Source organism: Aquarana catesbeiana, linkage group LG10 (genome assembly GCF_042186555.1).
Source record: "Aquarana catesbeiana isolate 2022-GZ linkage group LG10, ASM4218655v1, whole genome shotgun sequence".
Lineage (NCBI taxonomy): Eukaryota > Metazoa > Chordata > Amphibia > Anura > Ranidae > Aquarana > Aquarana catesbeiana.
The window spans coordinates 3550328-3571059 of NC_133333.1; the positions used below are offsets into that span (position 1 = coordinate 3550328).

At 52.0% G+C, this 20732-nt stretch overlaps 1 protein-coding gene across 1 annotated transcript; it reads right to left on the minus strand.

Moving 5' to 3' along the window:
- Positions 1-1244: 1244 nt before the first annotated feature.
- On the minus strand, positions 1245-19848 carry TMEM82 (transmembrane protein 82). The gene is made up of 6 exons (XM_073601492.1): positions 19718-19848; positions 14244-14316; positions 10357-10531; positions 5356-5764; positions 4168-4355; positions 1245-2361 (listed from the first exon to the last, which is right to left on the minus strand). The coding sequence occupies exons 1-6, from the start codon at positions 19788-19790 to the stop codon at positions 2263-2265; spliced, it is 1017 nt and encodes a 338-aa protein (XP_073457593.1). The 5' UTR covers positions 19791-19848; the 3' UTR covers positions 1245-2262.
- Positions 19849-20732: the final 884 nt, after the last annotated feature.

The window sequence follows — 20732 nt, forward strand, 5'->3', positions numbered from 1 at the left end:
CAGAGGTGTCGAAGGTGTCGGGGGGTCGTGGGTGTCGGGGGTCGAAGGTGTCGGGGGTGTTGGGGGTGTCAGAGGTCGCAGATGTTGGGAGTTGCGGCTGTCCAAGGTGTCGGGGGGTCGCGGGTGTCGGGGGTCGAAGGTGTCGGGGGTCGCGGGTGTCGGGGGTCGAAGGTGTCGGGGGTCGAAGGTGTCGGGGGTCGAAGGTGTCGGGGGTCGCGGGTGTCGGGGGTCGAAGGTGTCGGGGGTCGAAGGTGTCGGGGGTGTTGGGGGTGTCAGAGGTTGCAGATGTTGGGAGTTGCGGCTGTAGAAGGTGTCGGGGGTCGCGGGTCGAAGGTGTCGGGGGGTCGCGGGTGTCGGGGGTCGAAGGTGTCGGGGGGTCGCGGGTGTCGGGGGTCGAAGGTGTCGGGGATCGAAGGTGTCGGGGGGTCGCGGGTGTCGGGGGTCGAAGGTGTCGGGGGTCGCGGGTGTCGGGGGTCGAAGGTGTCGGGGGTCGAAGGTGTCGGGGGGTCGCGGGTGTCGGGGGTCGAAGGTGTCGGGGGTCGCGGGTGTCGGGGGTCGAAGGTGTCGGGGGTCGAAGGTGTCGGGGGGTCGCGGGTGTCGGGGGTCGAAGGTGTCGGGGGTCGCGGGTGCCGGGGGTCGAAGGTGTCGGGGGTCGCGGGTGTCGGGGGTTGAAGGTGTCGGGGGTCGCGGGTCGAAGGTGTCGGGGGGTCGCGGGTGTCGGGGGTCGAAGGTGTCGGGGGGTCGCGGGTGTCGGGGGTCGAAGGTGTCGGGGGTCGCGGGTGTCGGGGGTGTCAGGGGTCGTAGATGTTGGGAGTTGCGGCTGTAGAAGGTGTCGGGGGTCGCGGGTCGAAGGTGTCGGGGGGTCGCGGGTGTCGGGGGTCGAAGGTGTCGGGGGTCGCGGGTGTCGGGGGTCGAAGGTGTCGGGGGTCGAAGGTGTCGAAGGTGTCGGGGGGTCGCGGGTGTCGGGGGTCGAAGGTGTCGGGGGTCGCGGGTGTCGGGGGTCGAAGGTGTCGGGGGTCGAAGGTGTCGGGGGGTCGCGGGTGTCGGGGGTCGAAGGTGTCGGGGGTCGCGGGTGTCGGGGGTCGAAGGTGTCGGGGGTCGAAGGTGTCGGGGGGTCGCGGGTGTCGGGGGTCGAAGGTGTCGGGGGTCGCGGGTGTCGGGGGTCGAAGGTGTCGGGGGTCGCGGGTGTCGGGGGTTGAAGGTGTCGGGGGTCGCGGGTCGAAGGTGTCGGGGGGTCGCGGGTGTCGGGGGTCGAAGGTGTCGGGGGGTCGCGGGTGTCGGGGGACGAAGGTGTCGGGGGTCGAAGGTGTCGGGGGTCGCGGGTGTCGGGGGTCGAAGGTGTCGGGGGTCGCGGGTGTCGGGGGTGTCAGAGGTTGCAGATGTTGGGAGTTGTGGGTTTCGGCAGATTGCGCTGAAAATGAAAAGTAATGTCGCTTTTATCCTGAAGGAGTTAAATTGAGTTAAGTGCAGGTGAAGGGCGACATCTAGTGTTCATACAGCTAACTGCAGCATTGAGCCCAGGCAGAGATTTTCCTTTGGCTGATTCCCTGTGTATCAGGAGAAATCTCCCTGTGAGGGAAAAGCTCCCTGCCAGAGCAAAGAAAGCAACAGCCTGACAGGGGTTCTAACCCTTCAACACATCTTACATACTTGGAGTTGGTCTTTTATAGCTGGAAATCCTTGAAAACTTTCTGCAACAGATAAATCAGCAAATACATTGAGAGTGATGAGTATTCTGATAGGATGATGAGAGTGATGAGTATTCTGATAGGATGATGAGAGTGATGAGTATTCTGATAGGATGATGAGAGTGATGAGTATTCTGATAGGATGATGAGAGTGATGAGTACTCTGATAGGATGATGAGAGTGATGAGTATTCTGATAGGATGATGAGAGTGATGAGTATTCTGATAGGATGATGAGAGTGATGAGTATTCTGATAGGATGATGAGAGTAGATCCGCAGTGTGTAGCAGTAGGGAGCGCTCCACATTTATAACACACACAATGCAGATCTCTTTTATTAAGATATCAGAAATGGGTTGAGGTGAGATTCTGGGGTGAATGTTCCGGAATCTGCGGATGTAGAAGGAGAGGACGATCCTCCATGACCAGGTCAGGAAAGATTCCGCCATACAAATGTATCTCACTTATCACAGGTTCTCTTCCCCTCATACTGCACCACAGTATATGTGAGCGATCCTCACTATAGGAGGAACATCCGCCATGTCTATGTAACAGTCGCCCCTTAGCACATGGGGTCAGTCTCTCTCCTCCTGGTGGGCTTCTCTCTTCAGGGGTCTCCTGTGGTCTCTGGGGCCCGGAGCTCTACTAGAATTGGTTACTTTGATCCCATAATCCTGAAAGAGAAAATATGGAGGATCAATATAAATACATACAGCGGGGCTGATATGTGACGAGCTCTGGTTAATCTGGATGGGCGAGTGCCACAGGTCAGCCGGAACCCCAATATTCAGCAAAATATATTTCATTCATTCTGTGGGTTCAGCTGAAAATTTCCACCTAGTCACTCCTGACCTCTGCACTCTATGTGTTTAACCCTTCTAAGCCCCTCCCACTGTTTGCACTATTTTTCCACATCCACCAGTCACTACATCAACACATTATTACTTTCTTTGGGGACCCCTCAAATCCTATGTATACCCCCACAATCCTATGTACCCCCCAAATACTACATACACCCCCCCCCAAATGCTATGTACACCCCCACAATCCTATGTACCCCCAAATACTACGTACACCCCCCCAAATGCTATGTACACCCCCACAATCCTATGTACACCCCCACAATCCTATGTACACCCCCCAAATCCTATGTACACCCCCCAAATCCTGTGTACCCCCCACATCTTATGTACACCCCCCTCAAATCCTATGTACACCCCCACAATCCTATGTACCCACAAATCCTATGTACACCCCCTCAAATCCTATGTACACCCACCAAATTCTATGCACACCCCGCAATCCTATGTACACCCCCCCCCAAATCCTATGTACACCCCCACAATCCTATGTACACCCCCCAAATCCTATGTACACCCCCCTCAAATCCTATGTACACCCCCACAATCCTATGTACCCCCCCAAATCCTATGTACACCCCCCAAATCCTATGTACACCCCCCAAATCTTATGTACACCCCCCTCAAATCCTATGTACACCCCCACAATCCTATGTACACCCCCACAATCCTATGTACACCCCCCAAATCCTATATACACCCCCACAATCCTATGTACATCCCCCAAATCCTATGTACATCCCCCAAATCCTATGTACACCCCCCAAATCCTATATACACCCCACAATCCTATGTACACCCCCCAAATCCTATGTACACTCACCAAATCCTATGTACACCCCCCAAATCCTATGTACACCCACCAAATCCTATGCACACCCCAAAATCCTATGTACACCCCCCCAAATCCTATGTACACCCCCCAAATCCTATATACACCCCACAATCCTATGTACACCCCCCAAATCCTATGTACACTCACCAAATCCTATGTACACCCCCAAATCATATAAACACCCCCACAATCCTATGTACACCCACCAAATCCTATGTACACCCCCCAAATCCTATGTACACCCACCAAATCCTATGCACACCCCAAAATCCTATGTACACCCCCCCAAATCCTATGTACACCCCCCAAATCCTATGTACACCCCACAATCCTATGTACAACCCCCAAATCCTATGTACAACCCCCAAATCTTATGTACACCCCCACAATCCTATGTACACCCCCCCAAATCCTATGTACACCCCCCAAATCCTGTGTACCCCCCACATCTTATGTACACCCCCCTCAAATCCTATGTACACCCCCACAATCCTATGTACACCCCCCCAAATCCTATGTACACCCCCACAATCCTATGTACAACCCCCAAATCCTATGTACACCCCCACAATCCTATGTACACCCCCCCAAATCCTATGCACACCCCTACAATCCTATGTACACCCCCCCAAATCATATATACACCCCCCAAATCCTATGTACAACACCCAAAATCCTATGTACCCCCAAATCTTATGTACACCCCCCAAATCCTATGTACACCCCCCTACTCTGATCACATGACATATTGCACAGCTATCATTGGGGTGTAATGATCATCTCACCTCCTCTCTGCAAATTTCCAGCATCATCCCGGCGTACATCAGACACCAGATCTCTCCAATCAGAGACAAGAAAATGTGCAGAATGTCCGCCCATCGCCCCACCGTCATCATCAGGATCAGGAGACCCCCCATCCGGACACAGACCGTCTGGAACGCCATCTGCTCTGTGGGGTGCTGGTGCTGCTCCTCTGCAAAATACAAAGTCTGAGTCTATACTCTTCTACAGAGCAGAGGTATATACTCACATACTGATATAACGATGTAGGACAGGTATATATCCTCACATACAATACAGGTCCTCACAGTCCAACTGCTAGGGTTGCCACCTGTCCAGGATTCACCCGGACAGTTCGGGTTTTGAATCATGTGTCCGGGTTCCAGTCCACCTGAAACCCGGACACATTATTCAGACCAGGCTGTGGCTCCCCAAGTAACCGAGATAGTCACACACAAATCTGTTGCCGTCCGGGAGCTGCGGGCAGCTGCTTAGGGGCCGGTTTAACTGAAGGCCACACTTACTGTGTGCCAAAGCGCGCTCTGTGCGCTACATTACTACTCTCCTTGGGGCACCCAAATGTATCCCAGGTCTTTTATAATCCTATAGTGTTTACAGCAAAAAAAAAAATTAAAATTGCCCTGTGCTGCAAAAGTGTTCGGGTTTGGCTTAAAGAAAAGGTGGCAACCCTACCAGCTGCATATGCTCACATACAGGGTAGGGTGAGTAGGGGGGGTATCTGGGTTGTTGGTGGGCACACAGGTGTCTACAAATCAGGATCTGTGGTTCAGGTTGTAGTTTTTGTTGGAATACAGAATTATATTTTGTGCAACAACTACTGAACATCAGTATTTAGCAGAGATACATTTTCCAACCAGTAGATGGCAGTGTTTATAAATGAGTAGCTGTATCTATGGTATGCTCTATGTCTTTTCCTTGAATAAAGTTTCCTGTCTGCAGTTAAGCAGCGGACTGTCTGTTCTGTAAGGCTACTGTATATACAGTTTTCCAGCATGCTGGCAGATTTCACGTGTCCTGAGTTGGTGGATAAAGCTGTGGCCCCCGATCTGCTCATCTGTGGCCCCTGATCTGCACACCTGTGGCCCCCATGTCCTCTGAATTCTCGGTGTAGCTCATTATATCTGCACCCCTTCCCCCTGTGGCGGTCTTCACCTGCCCACATTGGGGCTCACCTTGCATATAGATGACCAGCAGGGTGTAGCAGATGGTCAGCGGGGTCCAGAACCGGACGGCCTCCGACGTCGTCAGGAAATCTCGGTTGATCACGGCGACCGCCGCCAAATCCGACACCAGGAAGGCCACCTTCAGCGCCCGGCACAGGAACACTGGCATGTCATGCCAGCATGCCAGGAGACTCAGGCACACCCCGCAGTAACGCTCGCTGCTGTGCAGCTGGTACATCTCCCCAACGTGGCGGCACATCCGCCGCGACTGCCACACGATCAGGGCGGAGAGACCGGCGGCCAGCACCAGGTTCCAGGTCCGGTGCGGAGCCCCTTCGTGCAGGTAGTCCAGACTGCAGGCGATGCCACAACCCAGCGAGAACTGGCAGAGGAGGAAGAGCTGCGAACCTTGGGAGCCCTGAGGAGGGAGGGACACAGGTAAGTCACATGTCATCACCTACATACACAGTATCTGACAAAAGTAAGTACACCCCTCAGTTACATGTTTGTAAATCTCAGTTTCAGGGTCTTGGCAATCTTCTTATAGCCTAGGCCATCTTTATGTAGAGCAACAATTCTTTTTTTTCAGATCCTCAGAGAGTTCTTTGCCATGAGGTGCCATGTTGTACTTCCAGTGACCAGTATGAGAGAGTGAGAGCGATAACACCAAATTTAACACACCTGCTCCCCATTCACACCTGAGACCTTGTAACACTAAAGAGTCACATGACACCGAGGAGGGAAAATGGCTAATTGGGCCCAATTTGGACATTTTCACTTAGGGGTGTACTGACTTTTGTTGCCAGCGGTTTAGACATTAATGGCTGTGTGTTGAGTTATTTTGAGGGGACAGCAAATTTACACTGTTATACAAGCTGTACACTCACTACTTTACATTGTAGACAAAGTGTCATTTCTTCAGTGTTGTCACATGAAAAGATAGAAGAAAAGATTTACACAAATGTGACTGAGGGGTGTACTTACTTATGTGAGATACTGTGTAAAAATATTCACCCCCTACACATATATACCCCGTCCACATATAAAAATAGTAGCAGACACCTCATGGTATATTAGAGCACTGATGCTGCCACCTGATCACCGGGGAGAACGCCGCTTCTGTTGACTTCACTGAGCTACCGAAGTAGTACAGAGGGAAGCCAGCTGTCACCCCAGGAGTTGGTGAGAGGCCACTGGACAAACCCTACTGCACCCCATTAAAGAGGAACAATATTATTTGCTTGGGACACAGTGCAGACACCTATATCTGGTTGGGAGGAACTTCAATGCTGGGACTGGGCCTGTGACGGGAGGGCCCATGGAACTCAGAATACATCTTATGTCTAAGTCACCCTGTGCTATCCTGGCACAGGGTGAGTGAGAAAATATATCTTGGACTACTTAAAATGGGACAGTAATATTTGTCCACAATATCTCCCAGGATGTATGTAGAGACTATTCTTGGTTTGGTTGATTCTGAACTCAACCTGTTAATTGAGTGAGCTGATCACATTGGCCTCCAGGACTGGCTAGGAGACGAACTGTTGATGAATAGGCTGAGGAGGGGGGAGATTGTTGTTTGTATTGTTAATTGTAATTAGCTCCAGCTATTGTGTTTATACTACTGTGTGAAGCTCAGTGCCCACAAGTCTGTGTCCTACAGGTCATGTCTCTGAGTCATCTGGTCTGGGTAAATTTAATAGTAAATTAGCTCATGTTAATTAGGTTAGCTTTGAGTCATCCTGTTGTATAAATTTGTTGGAGATCTCAAATAAAGAGTTAGTCCTGATGTACTCCAAGACTGGTGTTGTCTAGTTCTTGGGGTTTCTATAGCCAGATCCATTGGACTCGTGTTCCAGAACTTAGGAAGCGGTATATGACGGAAGCACTCAAGCGGAGTGAGGGACGTTCCGTGACATTGGTGGCAAGCTGCGGGAAAGCTTCCTGCAGTCTGGGACATCCAAACCTCCAACTGGATCCAAGATCAGCATAGCAGATGTCAGTCACCCCAGCGGAGATATGGACCTGGCATCAGAGTTCCCGGGGCTGCTGTGGATCATCCTTTCAACATAAACCAGAACGGTGTCTGAGGATGAATACCTGGAGCTCAGGCAGCTGATTCGGGTGGAGCTCTGGATTGGAGCCCTTCAGCTCGCTGGTATAAAACAGGGCAAGTGCTTTCCAACCCAAGAGCAACGGGCCAGTGACCAACGGGCATTGCGGATGGCATTCCTGGGAGAGCGGCCCCAGGAGCAATGGGTGACTGAGTTGGACAGGCTGGTCCAGCAGGAGATAGAGCTGGACAATCATAATCGGGCTCTGCAATGGCACGTAGAGGAGGGATATTTAGGGGAGACAACAGAATGCTCTCCGGAGGGATATGACTTTGGAGGCCCTGGATTGCTGTGGGAGAGCCTTACAGATCATTTTATGTTTGGTGATGAAGGGGAACCTGACCTTGAGGACCTGAGAGAATATAGAGAGGCTATGCTCGGTCTTGCAGGGGTCTCAGAGCTCAAACCTGATCTGGACCATTTGCTAAGGAAGGAACAGCATCTGGAAAGGGCATACAGGAAACTGCTAGAACACGTTCAGCACCATGCCAGAGAATCGGCAGTGGAAAATCTGAAGATTGCCGTCCCCAAACCTGAAGTGCTGACAACAGGGCAGAGCTCTGCTAACCTCTGCCCAGAAATGATAGCATCTTCTGGGTTCCATGGACAGGAGATGGTGAACCTCTATCCCCAGACATCAGTTGCAGAGACATGGGATTTAATAGACTTTTCTGCTGAGGAAGAACAACCTGATGAGCCTCCAGCAGAAGAGCTGGTATTAGGGCTAAACTTCACTGTGCTCTGCCCAGCACCAACAGCAGTATCTGTGGAGTTACAACAAACTTCTCCAGCTGAAGATCTGGCAACTGGACAGAGGGTCCAAGACTTCTGCCCCACACCTGTGGCAGTTTCGGAGGCCCAGGGTGAGAAGGCAATCACTTCCCAGCAGCAGATACAGGGGGAGAAGGGAGAGGAGGTGTGTGTTGTCCCTCCCCAACAGTTGGCCAGGGTGGAGGAAGCGGCCTTCCCTCCCTCCCCAGCAAAGATCAGTGCACCTGGGAGACAGTACCATAGACATGTCGTCCAAGCAACCAGATGAGGGAATGGAAAAGGAAGCAGCCGGCTCACCTCCCCAATGGCAGCTACACAGTTTGGGAGTGGAGGAAGCCAGCCTCCTGCCCCAACTGTTAGCTGGAACAGATGGTGTGGGGTCTCCAGCAGAAGGGCTGGCAACAGGGCCGAGGACTGCTGGACTCTGCCCTCAACTAACAGAGGATGGATTTCCTGTGAAGGTGGATGGGACTTCAGTCTCCACCTGTATACCCCAGGGATGCTGGGCAGTGGGCCCCGATCCCCAACAGCATGACAGAGTGAGCCCAGACACCCTGTCTTCTCTCCAGCGGCAGAAAGGACTCCAGGGAGAAGGGTCAGTCCAGGCCTCTCCCCAGCGGCAGATATGTTCTCTGAGAGAGGCAGAGGTTGGCTGGGTGAGTAATGCTTTGTTTGGAACAATTTATTTGGGGTACTGTGTGGGTACAGGCATTAGAGGACTGGAACTACTTACTAACTTCGGAGTCAACCCGTCTGGAGTCTCCTCCTGTGTTAGACTTCTGCCGAAAGGGGAGAGATGTGACGGGACGGCCCGTGGAACTCAGAATACATCTAATGTCTAAGTCACCCTGTGCCATCCTGGCACAGGGTGAGTGAGAAAATATATTTTGGACTACTTAAAATGGGACAGTAATATTTGTCCACAATATCTCCCAGGATGTATGTAGAGACTATTATTGGTTTGGTTGATTCTGAACTCAACCTGTTAATTGAGTGAGCTGATCACATTGGCTTCCAGGACTGGCTAGGAGACGAACTGTTGATGACTAGGCTGAGGAGGGGGGAGATTGTTGTTTGTATTGTTAATTGTAATTAGCTCCAGCTATTGTGTTTATACTACTGTGTGAAGCTCGGTGCCCACAAGTCTGTCCTACAGGTCATGTCTCTGAGTCCTCTGGTCTGGGTAAATTTAATAGTAAATTAGCTCATGTTAATTAGGTTAGCTTTGAGTCATCCTGGTGTATAAATTTGTGTGAGATGTCAAATAAAGCGTTAGTTCTGATGTACTCCAAGACTGGTGTTGTCTAGTTCTTGGGGGTTCCTATAGCTAGATCCATTGGACTCGTGTTCCAGAACTTAGGAAGCGGTATACTGACGGAAGCACTCAAGCGGAGTGTGGGACGTTCTGTGACAGGGCCCCAATGTGCTGGCCAGCAGACTATTATTGTAACTTTGTCCCTTAGGCAGGATCAACCCTAGTATAGAGTTTAGGGTTCATTCTCTGGACCATTGGCTTGTTCTCAGCTGTATACCCTAATTGGCACTGTTTATATATTTGCTTGCCAACTGTATATCCTGTTGGCCACTGTTTTATATATTTGTTTGAGGGGTTGTTGGCATTTCCTTTTCTCTGGTTGCTGCATATATATATATATATATATATATATATATATATATATATATATACTATTACTATTACAATAAATATCCTCTGATCAGCCTGGGTGTGTCAGGGAGAGTGGCGCTGCTTGTAGAGTCGCAGGATCTGGAAACAGGGGACCTGAATAAAGCGGTTCCTTCGGGGGGGTAAGCACTACTTATATATATATATTTTCACCACTATGTAAACCCCACCCACATTGACCCCCCTAAATATGTATAACCCACCCATATTCACATAAATATCCACCCACCTACTTATGTAAACCCCGCCCACATACACATTGACCCCCCTAAATATGTATACCCCACCCATATTAACATACATATTCACTCGCCAAATATGTATACCCCACCCACCTAAATATTCACCCCCTACATATATCTACCCCGTCCACATACACACACACACATATATATATATACACTCCACCCACAAACATGGCCCCTCTATACCAATATGGACCTTCTGCATGGACAGGATCATGGAGACGGCGCGCAGAGAGAATTCCAGGACCACCAGAGCTCCCACCCGGGGCCCCAGCAGGGCGTAGATGACGCTGAGCAGCACCAGGTGGAGCAGACCACGAAGGCGGGACTGAGATCCGAGCCGCGGCGCTTTCTTCTCTCTCTCTGGATCACTGTGGGAGAGAAACCATCATTATTTATCACAGCAGCCAATCAGATTGCAGCTCTAAATGTTTCATAAACGATGGACTCTATCTGCTCCCATGGGGCTCATCCTTCATGTACGGGGGGGGGGGGCACCATCTGCAGGGGGGCCTAGTCTACTTCCATACAATTGAAAGGCCTGTTTCACATAGGGTGACCACGTGTCCCGGGTTGCCCGGGACAGTCCCGCATTGCCTGGGACAGTCCCTCATTTGCCAGGTCTTTCCTGGGTCCCAGGCACCTTCATTCTGGAACAATAGTGTCCCGGAATGAAACTGATGCAGCCGTTTGTGATGCTGCATTGATTGCAGATGACGTCATGCCAAGTTTTCCCGCCACCCACCGCTGACGTCACCCCCCCAGCCACCGGTGTTCGGCCCGCCCAAGGAGCCCTGAGCATCCCGACTCCTGGAAAGGGTTTGCCACCTTTTCTTCAAGCCAAACCCGAACACTTTAGCGGTCTGTGACACCTTTGGTTGGCCCAAGGAGAGTAGTAATGCGGTGCGCATAACTTGCCACAGCGAACTGTGGGTGTGGCCAAATTTCTCTTGCTACCATAATCTCCCTGCCCCCCCCCCCCAGTGATGCCAAACCTGCCCCCAGACCGCTGCCTGCAGCTCCCAGAATGCAATAAATGTGTGTGTGACTGTCTCTTGGTTACTTGGGGAGTCACAGCCCAGTCTGAAAAATGTGTCCGGGTTTCAGTCTGCCTGAATCCCGGACACATGATTCAAAACTCAGACTGTCCGGGTGAATCCTGGATAGGTGACAACCCTACTCCTGGATGGAATACCGGACGCTGCAGTGCTCAGTCCTCCTCGGGGTGATGGACATCAGGTACAGTAGGGACTTCCCTATGGCTGAGTTTAGTTTTGTGCATTTGTCGCGTTGTGCATGGATTTGTACATCTAGTGGGGGGAACCATCGTTTTACATTCGTCCTGACGCTTCATTTTTTCCAATTTTTACGCCAAATCCCTCAGGTCTTTGTATTCCTTTTGTAGTGTAAAGTATGGGGGGAGGGGTTGTAGGTATCAGTCCCCGGGTTGTAGTATCAGTCCCCGGGTTGTAGGTATCAGTCCTCGGTTTGTAGTACCAGTCCCCGGGTTGTAGGTATCAGTCCCCGGGTTGTAGGTACCAGTCCCCGGGTTGTAGGTACCAGTCCCCGGGTTGTAGGTACCAGTCCCCAGGTTGTAGGTATCAGTCCTCGGTTTGTAGTACCAGTCCCCGAGTTGTAGGTACCAATCCCCGGGTTGTAGTACCAGTCCCCGGGTTGTAGTACCAGTCCCCAGGTTGTAGGTACCAGTCCCCGGGTTGAAGTACCAGTCCCCGGGTTGTAGTATCAGTCCCCGGGTTGTAGGTACCAGTCCCCGGGTTGTAGGTATCAGTCCCCAGGTTGTAGGTATCAGCCCTCGGTTTGTAGTACCAGTCCCCAGGTTGTAGTATCAGTCCCCGGGTTGTAGGTACCAGTCCTCGGTTTGCAGTACCAGTCCCCGGGTTGTAGGTATCAGCCCTCGGTTTGTAGTACCAGTCCCCAGGTTGTAGTATCAGTCCCCGGGTTGTAGGTATCAGTCCCCGGGTTGTAGGTATCAGCCCTCGGTTTGTAGTACCAGTCCCCAGGTTGTAGGTATCAGTCCCCGGGTTGTAGGTAGTGGTACCAGTCCCCGGGTTGTAGGTATCAGTCCCCGGGTTGTAGGTACCTGTCTCCGGGTTGTAGTACCAGTCCCCGGGTTGTAGTACCAGTCCCCGGGTTGTAGTACCAGTCCCCGGGTTGTAGTACCAGTCCCCAGGTAGTAGGTACCAGTCCCCGGGTTGTAGTACTAGTCCCCGGGTTGTAGTATCAGTCCCCGGGTTGTAGGTACCAATCCCTGGGTTGTAGTACCAGTCCCCGGGTTGTAGTACCAGTCCCCGGGTTGTAGTACCAGTCCCCAGGTTGTAGGTACCAGTCCCCGGGTTGTAGTATCAGTCCCCGGGTTGTAGGTATCAGTCCTCGGTTTGTAGTACCAGTCCCCGGGTTGTAGTATCAGTCCCCGGGTTGTAGTACCAGTCCCCGGGTTGTAGTATCAGTCCCCGGGTTGTAGTACCAGTCCCCGGGTTGTAGGTATCAGTCCTCGGTTTGTAGTACCAGTCCCCGGGTTGTAGGTATCAGTCCCCGGGTTGTAGGTACCAGTCCCCGGGTTGTAGTACCAGTCCCCAGATTGTAGGTACCAGTCCCCGGGTTGTAGTAGCAGTCCCCGGGTTGTAGTACCAGTCCCCGGGTTGTAGTACCAGTCCCCAGATTGTAGGTACCAGTCCCCGGGTTGTAGTAGCAGTCCCCGGGTTGTAGTACCAGTCCCCGGGTTGTAGTATCAGTCCCCTGGTTGTAGTGCCAGTCCCCAGGTTGTAGTACCAGTCCCCGGGTTGTAGGTATCAGTCCCCTGGTTGTAGTACCAGTCCCCAGGTTGTAGTATCAGTCCCCGGGTTGTAGGTATCAGTCCCCAGGTTGTAGTACCAGTCCCCAGGTTGTAGTACCAGTCCCCGGGTTGTAGTACCAGTCCCCAGGTTGTAGTATCAGTCCCCAGGTTGTAGTACCAGTCCCCGGGTTGTAGGTATCAGTCCCCGGGTTGTGGTTATCAGTCCCCGGGTTGTAGTACCAGTCCCCAGGTTGTAGTAGCAGTCCCCAGGTTGTAGTATCAGTCCCCGGGTTGTAGTACCAGTCCCCGGGTTGTAGTATCAGTCCCTGGGTTGTAGTACCAGTCCCCGGGTTGTAGGTATCAGTCCCCGGGTTGTGGTTATCAGTCCCCGGGTTGTAGTAGCTGTCCCCAGGTTGTAGTATCAGTCCCCGGGTTGTAGTATCAGTCCCTGGGTTGTAGTAGCAGTCCCTGGGTTGTAGTACCAGTCCCCGGGTTGTAGGTACCAGTCCCTGGGTTGTAGTAGCATTCCCCGGGTTGTAGTACCAGTCCCCGGGTTGTAGTACCAGTCCCTGGGTTGTAGTACCAGTCCCCAGGTTGTAGTACCAGTCCCCGGGTTGTAGGTACCAGTCCCCGGGTTGTAGGTACCAGTCCCCGGGTTGTAGTATCAGTCCTCGGGTCCCCGGGTTGTAGTACCAGTCCCCGGGTTGTAGTATCAGTCCTCGGGTCCCCGGGTTGTAGTATCAGTCCCCAGGTTGTAGTACCAGTCCCCGGGTTGTAGGTACCAGTCCCCGGGTTGTAGTACCAGTCCCTGGGTTGTAGTACCAGTCCCCGGTTGTAGGTACCAGTCCCCAGGTTGTAGTACCAGTCCCCGGTTGTAGGTACCAGTCCCCGGTTGTAGGTACCAGTCCCCGGGTTGTAGGTACCAGTCCCCGGGTTGTAGTACCAGTCCCCGGGTTGTAGTACCTCCCCGGGTTGTAGTAGCAGTCCCCGGGTTGTAGGTACCAGTCCCCGGGTTGTAGTACCAGTCCCTGGGTTGTAGTACCAGTCCCCGGGTTGTAGTACCTCCCCGGGTTGTAGTAGCAGTCCCCGGGTTGTAGGTACCAGTCCCCAGGTTGTAGTACCAGTCCCCGGGTTGTAGGTACCAGTCCCTGGGTTGTAGTACCAGTCCCCGGTTGTAGGTACCAGTCCCCGGGTTGTAGTACCAGTCCCCGGGTTGTAGTACCAGTCCCCGGGCAGTGGTTATGAATGGCAGTTACTGATATAGGACACAGCAGATGAAAAGGACTTACTTGAGACATTTGATGTAGAGATAAACCCGCATGAGATTGTAGAGGACGGAGACGGCACACGCCCCGACCACACCTGGAAGACAGAAGACCATCTCAGAGTGCGAGGACAATCACTACAGAACAAGGTGACTTCCTCAGGATCAGTCCTGGTCTGCAGTCACAGCGCAGACTGCAGACAGGCTGAATGTACACAAAGCAACTTTTACACTTGCCTGGGTATACAGTGCCTGGAAAAAGTATTCATACCCCTTGAGATTCTCCACATTTTGTTACAACCAAAAACATAAATGTATTTTATTGGTATTTTATGTGATAGACCAACACAAAGTGTCACATAATTGTGAAGTGGAAGGAAAATGATAAATGATACAAATAAATATATGAAAAGTGTGGGGGGGGGATTTGTATGGCGCCCCCCGGAGTCAATACTTTGTAGAACCCCCTTTCTCTACAAGTCTTTTTGGGGGTGTCTCTACCAGCTTTGCACATCTAGAGAGGACATTTCTGCTCATTCTTCTTTGTAAAATATCTCAAGCTCTGTCAGATTGGAAGGAGAGCGTCTGTGAACAGCAATTTTCAGGTCTTGCCACAGATTCTCAATGTGATTTAGGTCTGGACTGTGACTGGGCCATTCTAACACATGAATATGCTTTGATCTAAACCATTCCATTGTAGCTCTGGCTGGATGTTTCGGGTCGTTGTCCTGCTGGAAGGTGAACCTCCGCCCCGGTCTCAAGTCTTTTGTAGACTCTAACAGGTTTTCTTCTAAGATTGTCCTGTATTTGTCTCCATCCATCTTCCCATCAACTCTGACCAGCTTCCCTGTCCCTGCTGAAGAAAACCATCTTTTTGCCGCCATTTTTGTGCGTTTCGTTGCACTACAATTGCAGCAAAATCACACTGCTCTTGGGGTGCTATTAAGAAATAATGTTATCACAAACGTGCCTTGTGTTTTGCTGCAATTCTGATAAGCGATTACAAACTACTCGGGTATGAATGGAGCCTTATCCTGGATGAGACCCCCCCATAGGTTTAATGGGGGGACTGCAAAGAAAGTGCGGGGTACCCCTAAAAATACATAGCAGACCTTTTCCTTGATGGGAGCCTGGTATGGGCCCTAAAAATTCCATACCAGACCCCCATCCCAGCATGAACCCCCATCCATACCATACCCACATCCCAGCATGACCCCCCTCATCTATACCAGACCCCCATCCCAGCATGACCCCCCATCCATACCATACCCACATCCCAGCATGACCCCCCATCCATACCACACCCCCATCCCAGCATGACCACCCTCATCCATACCAGACCCCCATCCCAGCATGAACCCCTCCATCCATACCAGACCCCCATCCCAGCATGACCCCCCTCATCCATACCAGACCCCCATCCCAGCATGAACCCCCATCCATACCATACCCACATCCCAGCATGACCCCCCTCATCTATACCAGACCCCCATCCCAGCATGACCCCCCATCCATACCATACCCACATCCCAGCATGACCCCCCATCCATACCACACCCCCATCCCAGCATGACCACCCTCATCCATACCAGACCCCCATCCCAGCATGAACCCCTCCATCCATACCAGACCCCCATCCCAGCATGACCCCCCTCATCCATACCAGACCCCCATCCCAGCATGAACCCCTCCATCCATACCAGACCCCATCCCAGCATGACTCCCCCACATCCATACCATACCCACATCCCAGCATGACCCCCCCCCACATTCATACCAGACCCCCATCCCAGCATGACCCCCCATCCATACCAGACCCCCATCCCAGCATGACCACCCTCATCCATACCAGACCCCCATCCCAGCATGAACCCCTCCATCCATACCAGACCCCCATCCCAGCATGACCCCCCTCATCCATACCAGACCCCCATCCCAGCATGAACCCCTCCATCCATACCAGACCCCATCCCAGCATGACCCCCCCATCCATACCAGACCCCCATCCCAGCATGACCCCCCTCATCCATACCAGATCCCCATCCCAGCATGACCCCCCTCATCCATACCAGACCCCCATCCCAGCATGACCCCCCTCATCTATACCAGACCCCCATCCCAGCATGACCCCCCTCATCCATACCAGACCCCCATCCCAGCATGACCCCCCCATCCATACCAGACCCCCATCCCAGCATGACCCCCCCCATCCATACCACACCCCCATCCCAGCATGACCCCCCCATCCATACCAGACCCCCATCCCAGCATGACCCCCCCATCCATACCAGACCCCCATCCCAGCAGGACCCCCCCATCCATACCACACCCCCATCCCAGCATGAACCCCCCCATCCATACCACACCCCCATCCCAGCATGACCCCCCATCCATACCAGACCCCCATCCCAGCATGACCCCCCATCCATACCAGACCCCCATCCCAGCATGACCACCCTCATCCATACCAGACCCCCATCCCAGCATGACCCCCCATCCATACCAGACCCCCATCCCAGCATGACCCCCCTCATCTATACCAGACCCCCATCCCAGCATGACCCCCCCTCATCCATACCAGACCCCCATCCCAGCATGACCCCCCTCATCCATACCAGACCCCCATCCCAGCATGACCCCCCTCATCCATACCAGACCCCCATCCCAGCATGAACCCCTCCATCCATACCAGACCCCATCCCAGCATGACCCCCCCATCTATACCAGACCCCCATCCCAGCATGACCCCCCATCCATACCAGACCCCCATCCCAGCATGACCCCCCATCCATACCAGACCCCCATCCCAGCATGACCCCCCATCCATACCAGACCCCCATCCTAGCATGACCCCCCATTCATACCAGACCCCCATCCCAGCATGAACCCCCCCATCCATACCATACCCACATCCCAGCATGACCCCCCCCACATCCATACCACACCCCCATCCCAGCATAAACCCCCCCATTCATACCAGACCCCCATCCCAGCATGAACCCCCCACCCATCCATACCAGACCCCCATCCCAGCATGAACCCCCCCATCCATACCAGACCCCCATCCTAGCATGACCCCCCATCCATACCAGACCCCCATCCCAGCATGACCCCCCATCCATACCAGACCCCCATCCCAGCATGACCCCCCATCCATACCAGACCCCCATCCCAGCATGACCCCCCCTCATCCATACCAGACCCCCATCCCAGCATGACCCCCCTCATCCATACCAGACCCCCATCCCAGCATGACCCCCCTCATCTATACCAGACCCCCATCCCAGCATGACCCCCCCTCATCCATACCAGACCCCCATCCCAGCATGACCCCCCTCATCCATACCAGACCCCCATCCCAGCATGACCCCCCTCATCCATACCAGACCCCCATCCCAGCATGAACCCCTCCATCCATACCAGACCCCATCCCAGCATGACCCCCCCATCTATACCAGACCCCCATCCCAGCATGACCCCCCATCCATACCAGACCCCCATCCCAGCATGACCCCCCATCCATACCAGACCCCCATCCCAGCATGACCCCCCATCCATACCAGACCCCCATCCTAGCATGACCCCCCATTCATACCAGACCCCCATCCCAGCATGAACCCCCCCATCCATACCATACCCACATCCCAGCATGACCCCCCCCCCACATCCATACCACACCCCCATCCCAGCATAAACCCCCCCATTCATACCAGACCCCCATCCCAGCATGAACCCCCCACCCATCCATACCAGACCCCCATCCCAGCATGAACCCCCCCATCCATACCAGACCCCCATCCTAGCATGACCCCCCATCCATACCAGACCCCCATCCCAGCATGACCCCCCATCCATACCAGACCCCCATCCTAGCATGACCCCCCATCCATACCAGACCCCCATCCCAGCATGACCCCCCATCCATACCAGACCCCCATCCCAGCATAAACCCCCCATCCATACCAGACCCCCATCCTAGCATGACCCCCCCACATCCATACCAGACCCCCATCCCACCATGTCCCAGCCATATACAGGGACTACAGCTATATACAGGGACTACAGTCATATACAGGGACTACAGCTATATACAGGGACTACAGTCATATACAGGGACTACAGCTATATACAGGGACTACAGTCATATACAGGGACTACAGCTATATACAGGGACTACAGCTATATACATGGATTACAGTCCTATACAGGGACTAAAAACATATACAGGGACTACAGTGATATACAGGGACTACAAACATATACAGGGATTACAGTCATATACAGGGACTACAAACATATACAGGGACTACAGCTATATAAAGGGATTACAGTCATATACAGGGACTACAGATATATACAGGGACTACAAACATATACAGGGATTACAGCTATATACAGGGACTAAAGCTATATAAAGGGATTACAGTCATATACAGGGACTAGATAGGAAGTAGTTCTGGACAGCCGCAGTCCGAAAAAAAATTATGCCTTTTATTCAAAAACTACAAACAAAAATACATGCCACAGCAGAACAAAATCTGACACGTTTCACACTATATATAGTGCTTAGTCATAGCTATGATTAAGCACTATATATAATGTGAAACGCATCAGTTTTTGTTGCATGTATTTTTGTTTGTAGTTTTAGAATAAAAGACATATATTTTTTTCGGAGTGCGGCTGTCCAGAACTACTTCCTGTCTATTTGCTATATGCATTGCCAGCACCTGTGGCTTCTTAACTGGTGAAGAGATTTACTTTTGGTTGATCCTCCTGGAGCGGTGATACTCCCCATCTCTATCCTGATTTCTGGACTTTGCACATATACAGGGACAACAGTCATATGCAGGGTAGTAAGGACTAGTTTTGGGTTAGTTAGGAGTAGGACTAGTTCAGGTAGTATGGACTAGTTCTGAGTCTGTGACGACTAGTTCTGGGTAGTGAGGACTAGTTATGGATAGTAAAGACTAGTTCTGGGTCGGTGAGGACTAATTTTGGGTAGTAAGGATTAGTTCTGGGTTGGTGAGGACTAGTTCTGGGTTAGTGAGGACTAGTTTTGGGTAGTAAGGACTAGTTCTGGGTTGGTGAGGACTAGTTCTGGGTTAGTGAGGACTAGTTTTGGGTAGTAAGGACTAGTTCTGGGTTGGTGAGGACTAGTTCTGGGTAGTAAGGACTAGTTCTAGGTTGGTGAGGACTAGTTCTGGGTTAGTGAGGACTAGTTTTGGGTAGTAAGGACTAGTTCTAGGTTGGTGAGGACTAGTTCTGGGTTAGTGAGGACTAGTTTTGGGTAGTAAGGACTAGTTCTGGGTTGGTGAGGACTAGTTCTGGGTAGTAAGGACTAGTTCTAGGTTGGTGAGGACTAGTTCTGGGAAGTAAGGACTAGTTCTGGGTTGGTGATGACTAGTTCTGGGTCCGTGATGACTAGTTCTGTGTCGGTGAAGACTAGTTCTGGGTTGGTGAGGACTATTTGTGGGCGGGTTAGTTAACGGGTCATCTCACCTTGTAGAAGAGAGTCCACACTGCCCCAGGGCAGCCCGGGGAGGAAGGAGGCCGAGTAGGAGAAGAGCCCCATGGCCTGGCTCTGTATGGAGACTCTGCCTCCTCTGGCTGCACTCAGATCCCTCCAGTCTATTATTACAGATTAAAGGTCATTGTGATGTCACTGAGCACACTCAGACATTAACCCCTCGCCGCCTCTCCGGGGCCCTGACTACACCCTGTGTGACCCTTATAAAGGGGCCCCAACATCTGCACAATAAAGTGATCCCCAATATTACAGGGATGGGCTTTGTGCATGTGGTCACATCTACTCTCTATGCAGATGACAGTTGTGGGCGGAGTCCCTCCATAGGATACGCAGCGCACCGCTCCCTAGAACGCGTAAAACACGGGGAGCGAGAAAAGGGACCCCAAATATCATCCCGAATTTGTGTGTTTATTCCCACTATTAAGTGCCACTCAGCTACAATATATACAGTATAGTATAGTATACAATATATAAAGTATAGTATAAGATACAATATATACAGTATAGTGCACAATATATACAGTACAGTATAGTATACAATGTATACAGTATATAGAAGAACAAAACTCACTCAACACACGTTTCTAGAAAATAACCGGCATGCTGGAAATTGTTTATTACAATATTACAATATGGCATGTAAACAATATAAACAATAACTGCAAACAGATACAACAAATCAGAGATCCTACAATAGAATTCCAACATGTTCCTCCATCATCTGTGCCAAATCTTCAAAGACTGACCCGTGTGCTGGAAATTTTATACATTATTATAACTGAATAAAAATAATAAGTGGAGGAAATCAACAGAAAAGAAGAAAATGAAGTCCCAGGGTCCATACTGTGTGCAGGAGCAGAGCAAGGATTGGGGGAAGGGGCGCCCCCTGTAGAGGGACTGACATTATTAACGATATCAACAGTGGGGGATGGGCTGAAAGTTTCCTTATTCCCATGATTTCAGATCCCAAGAGAGAGAAGGGGACTC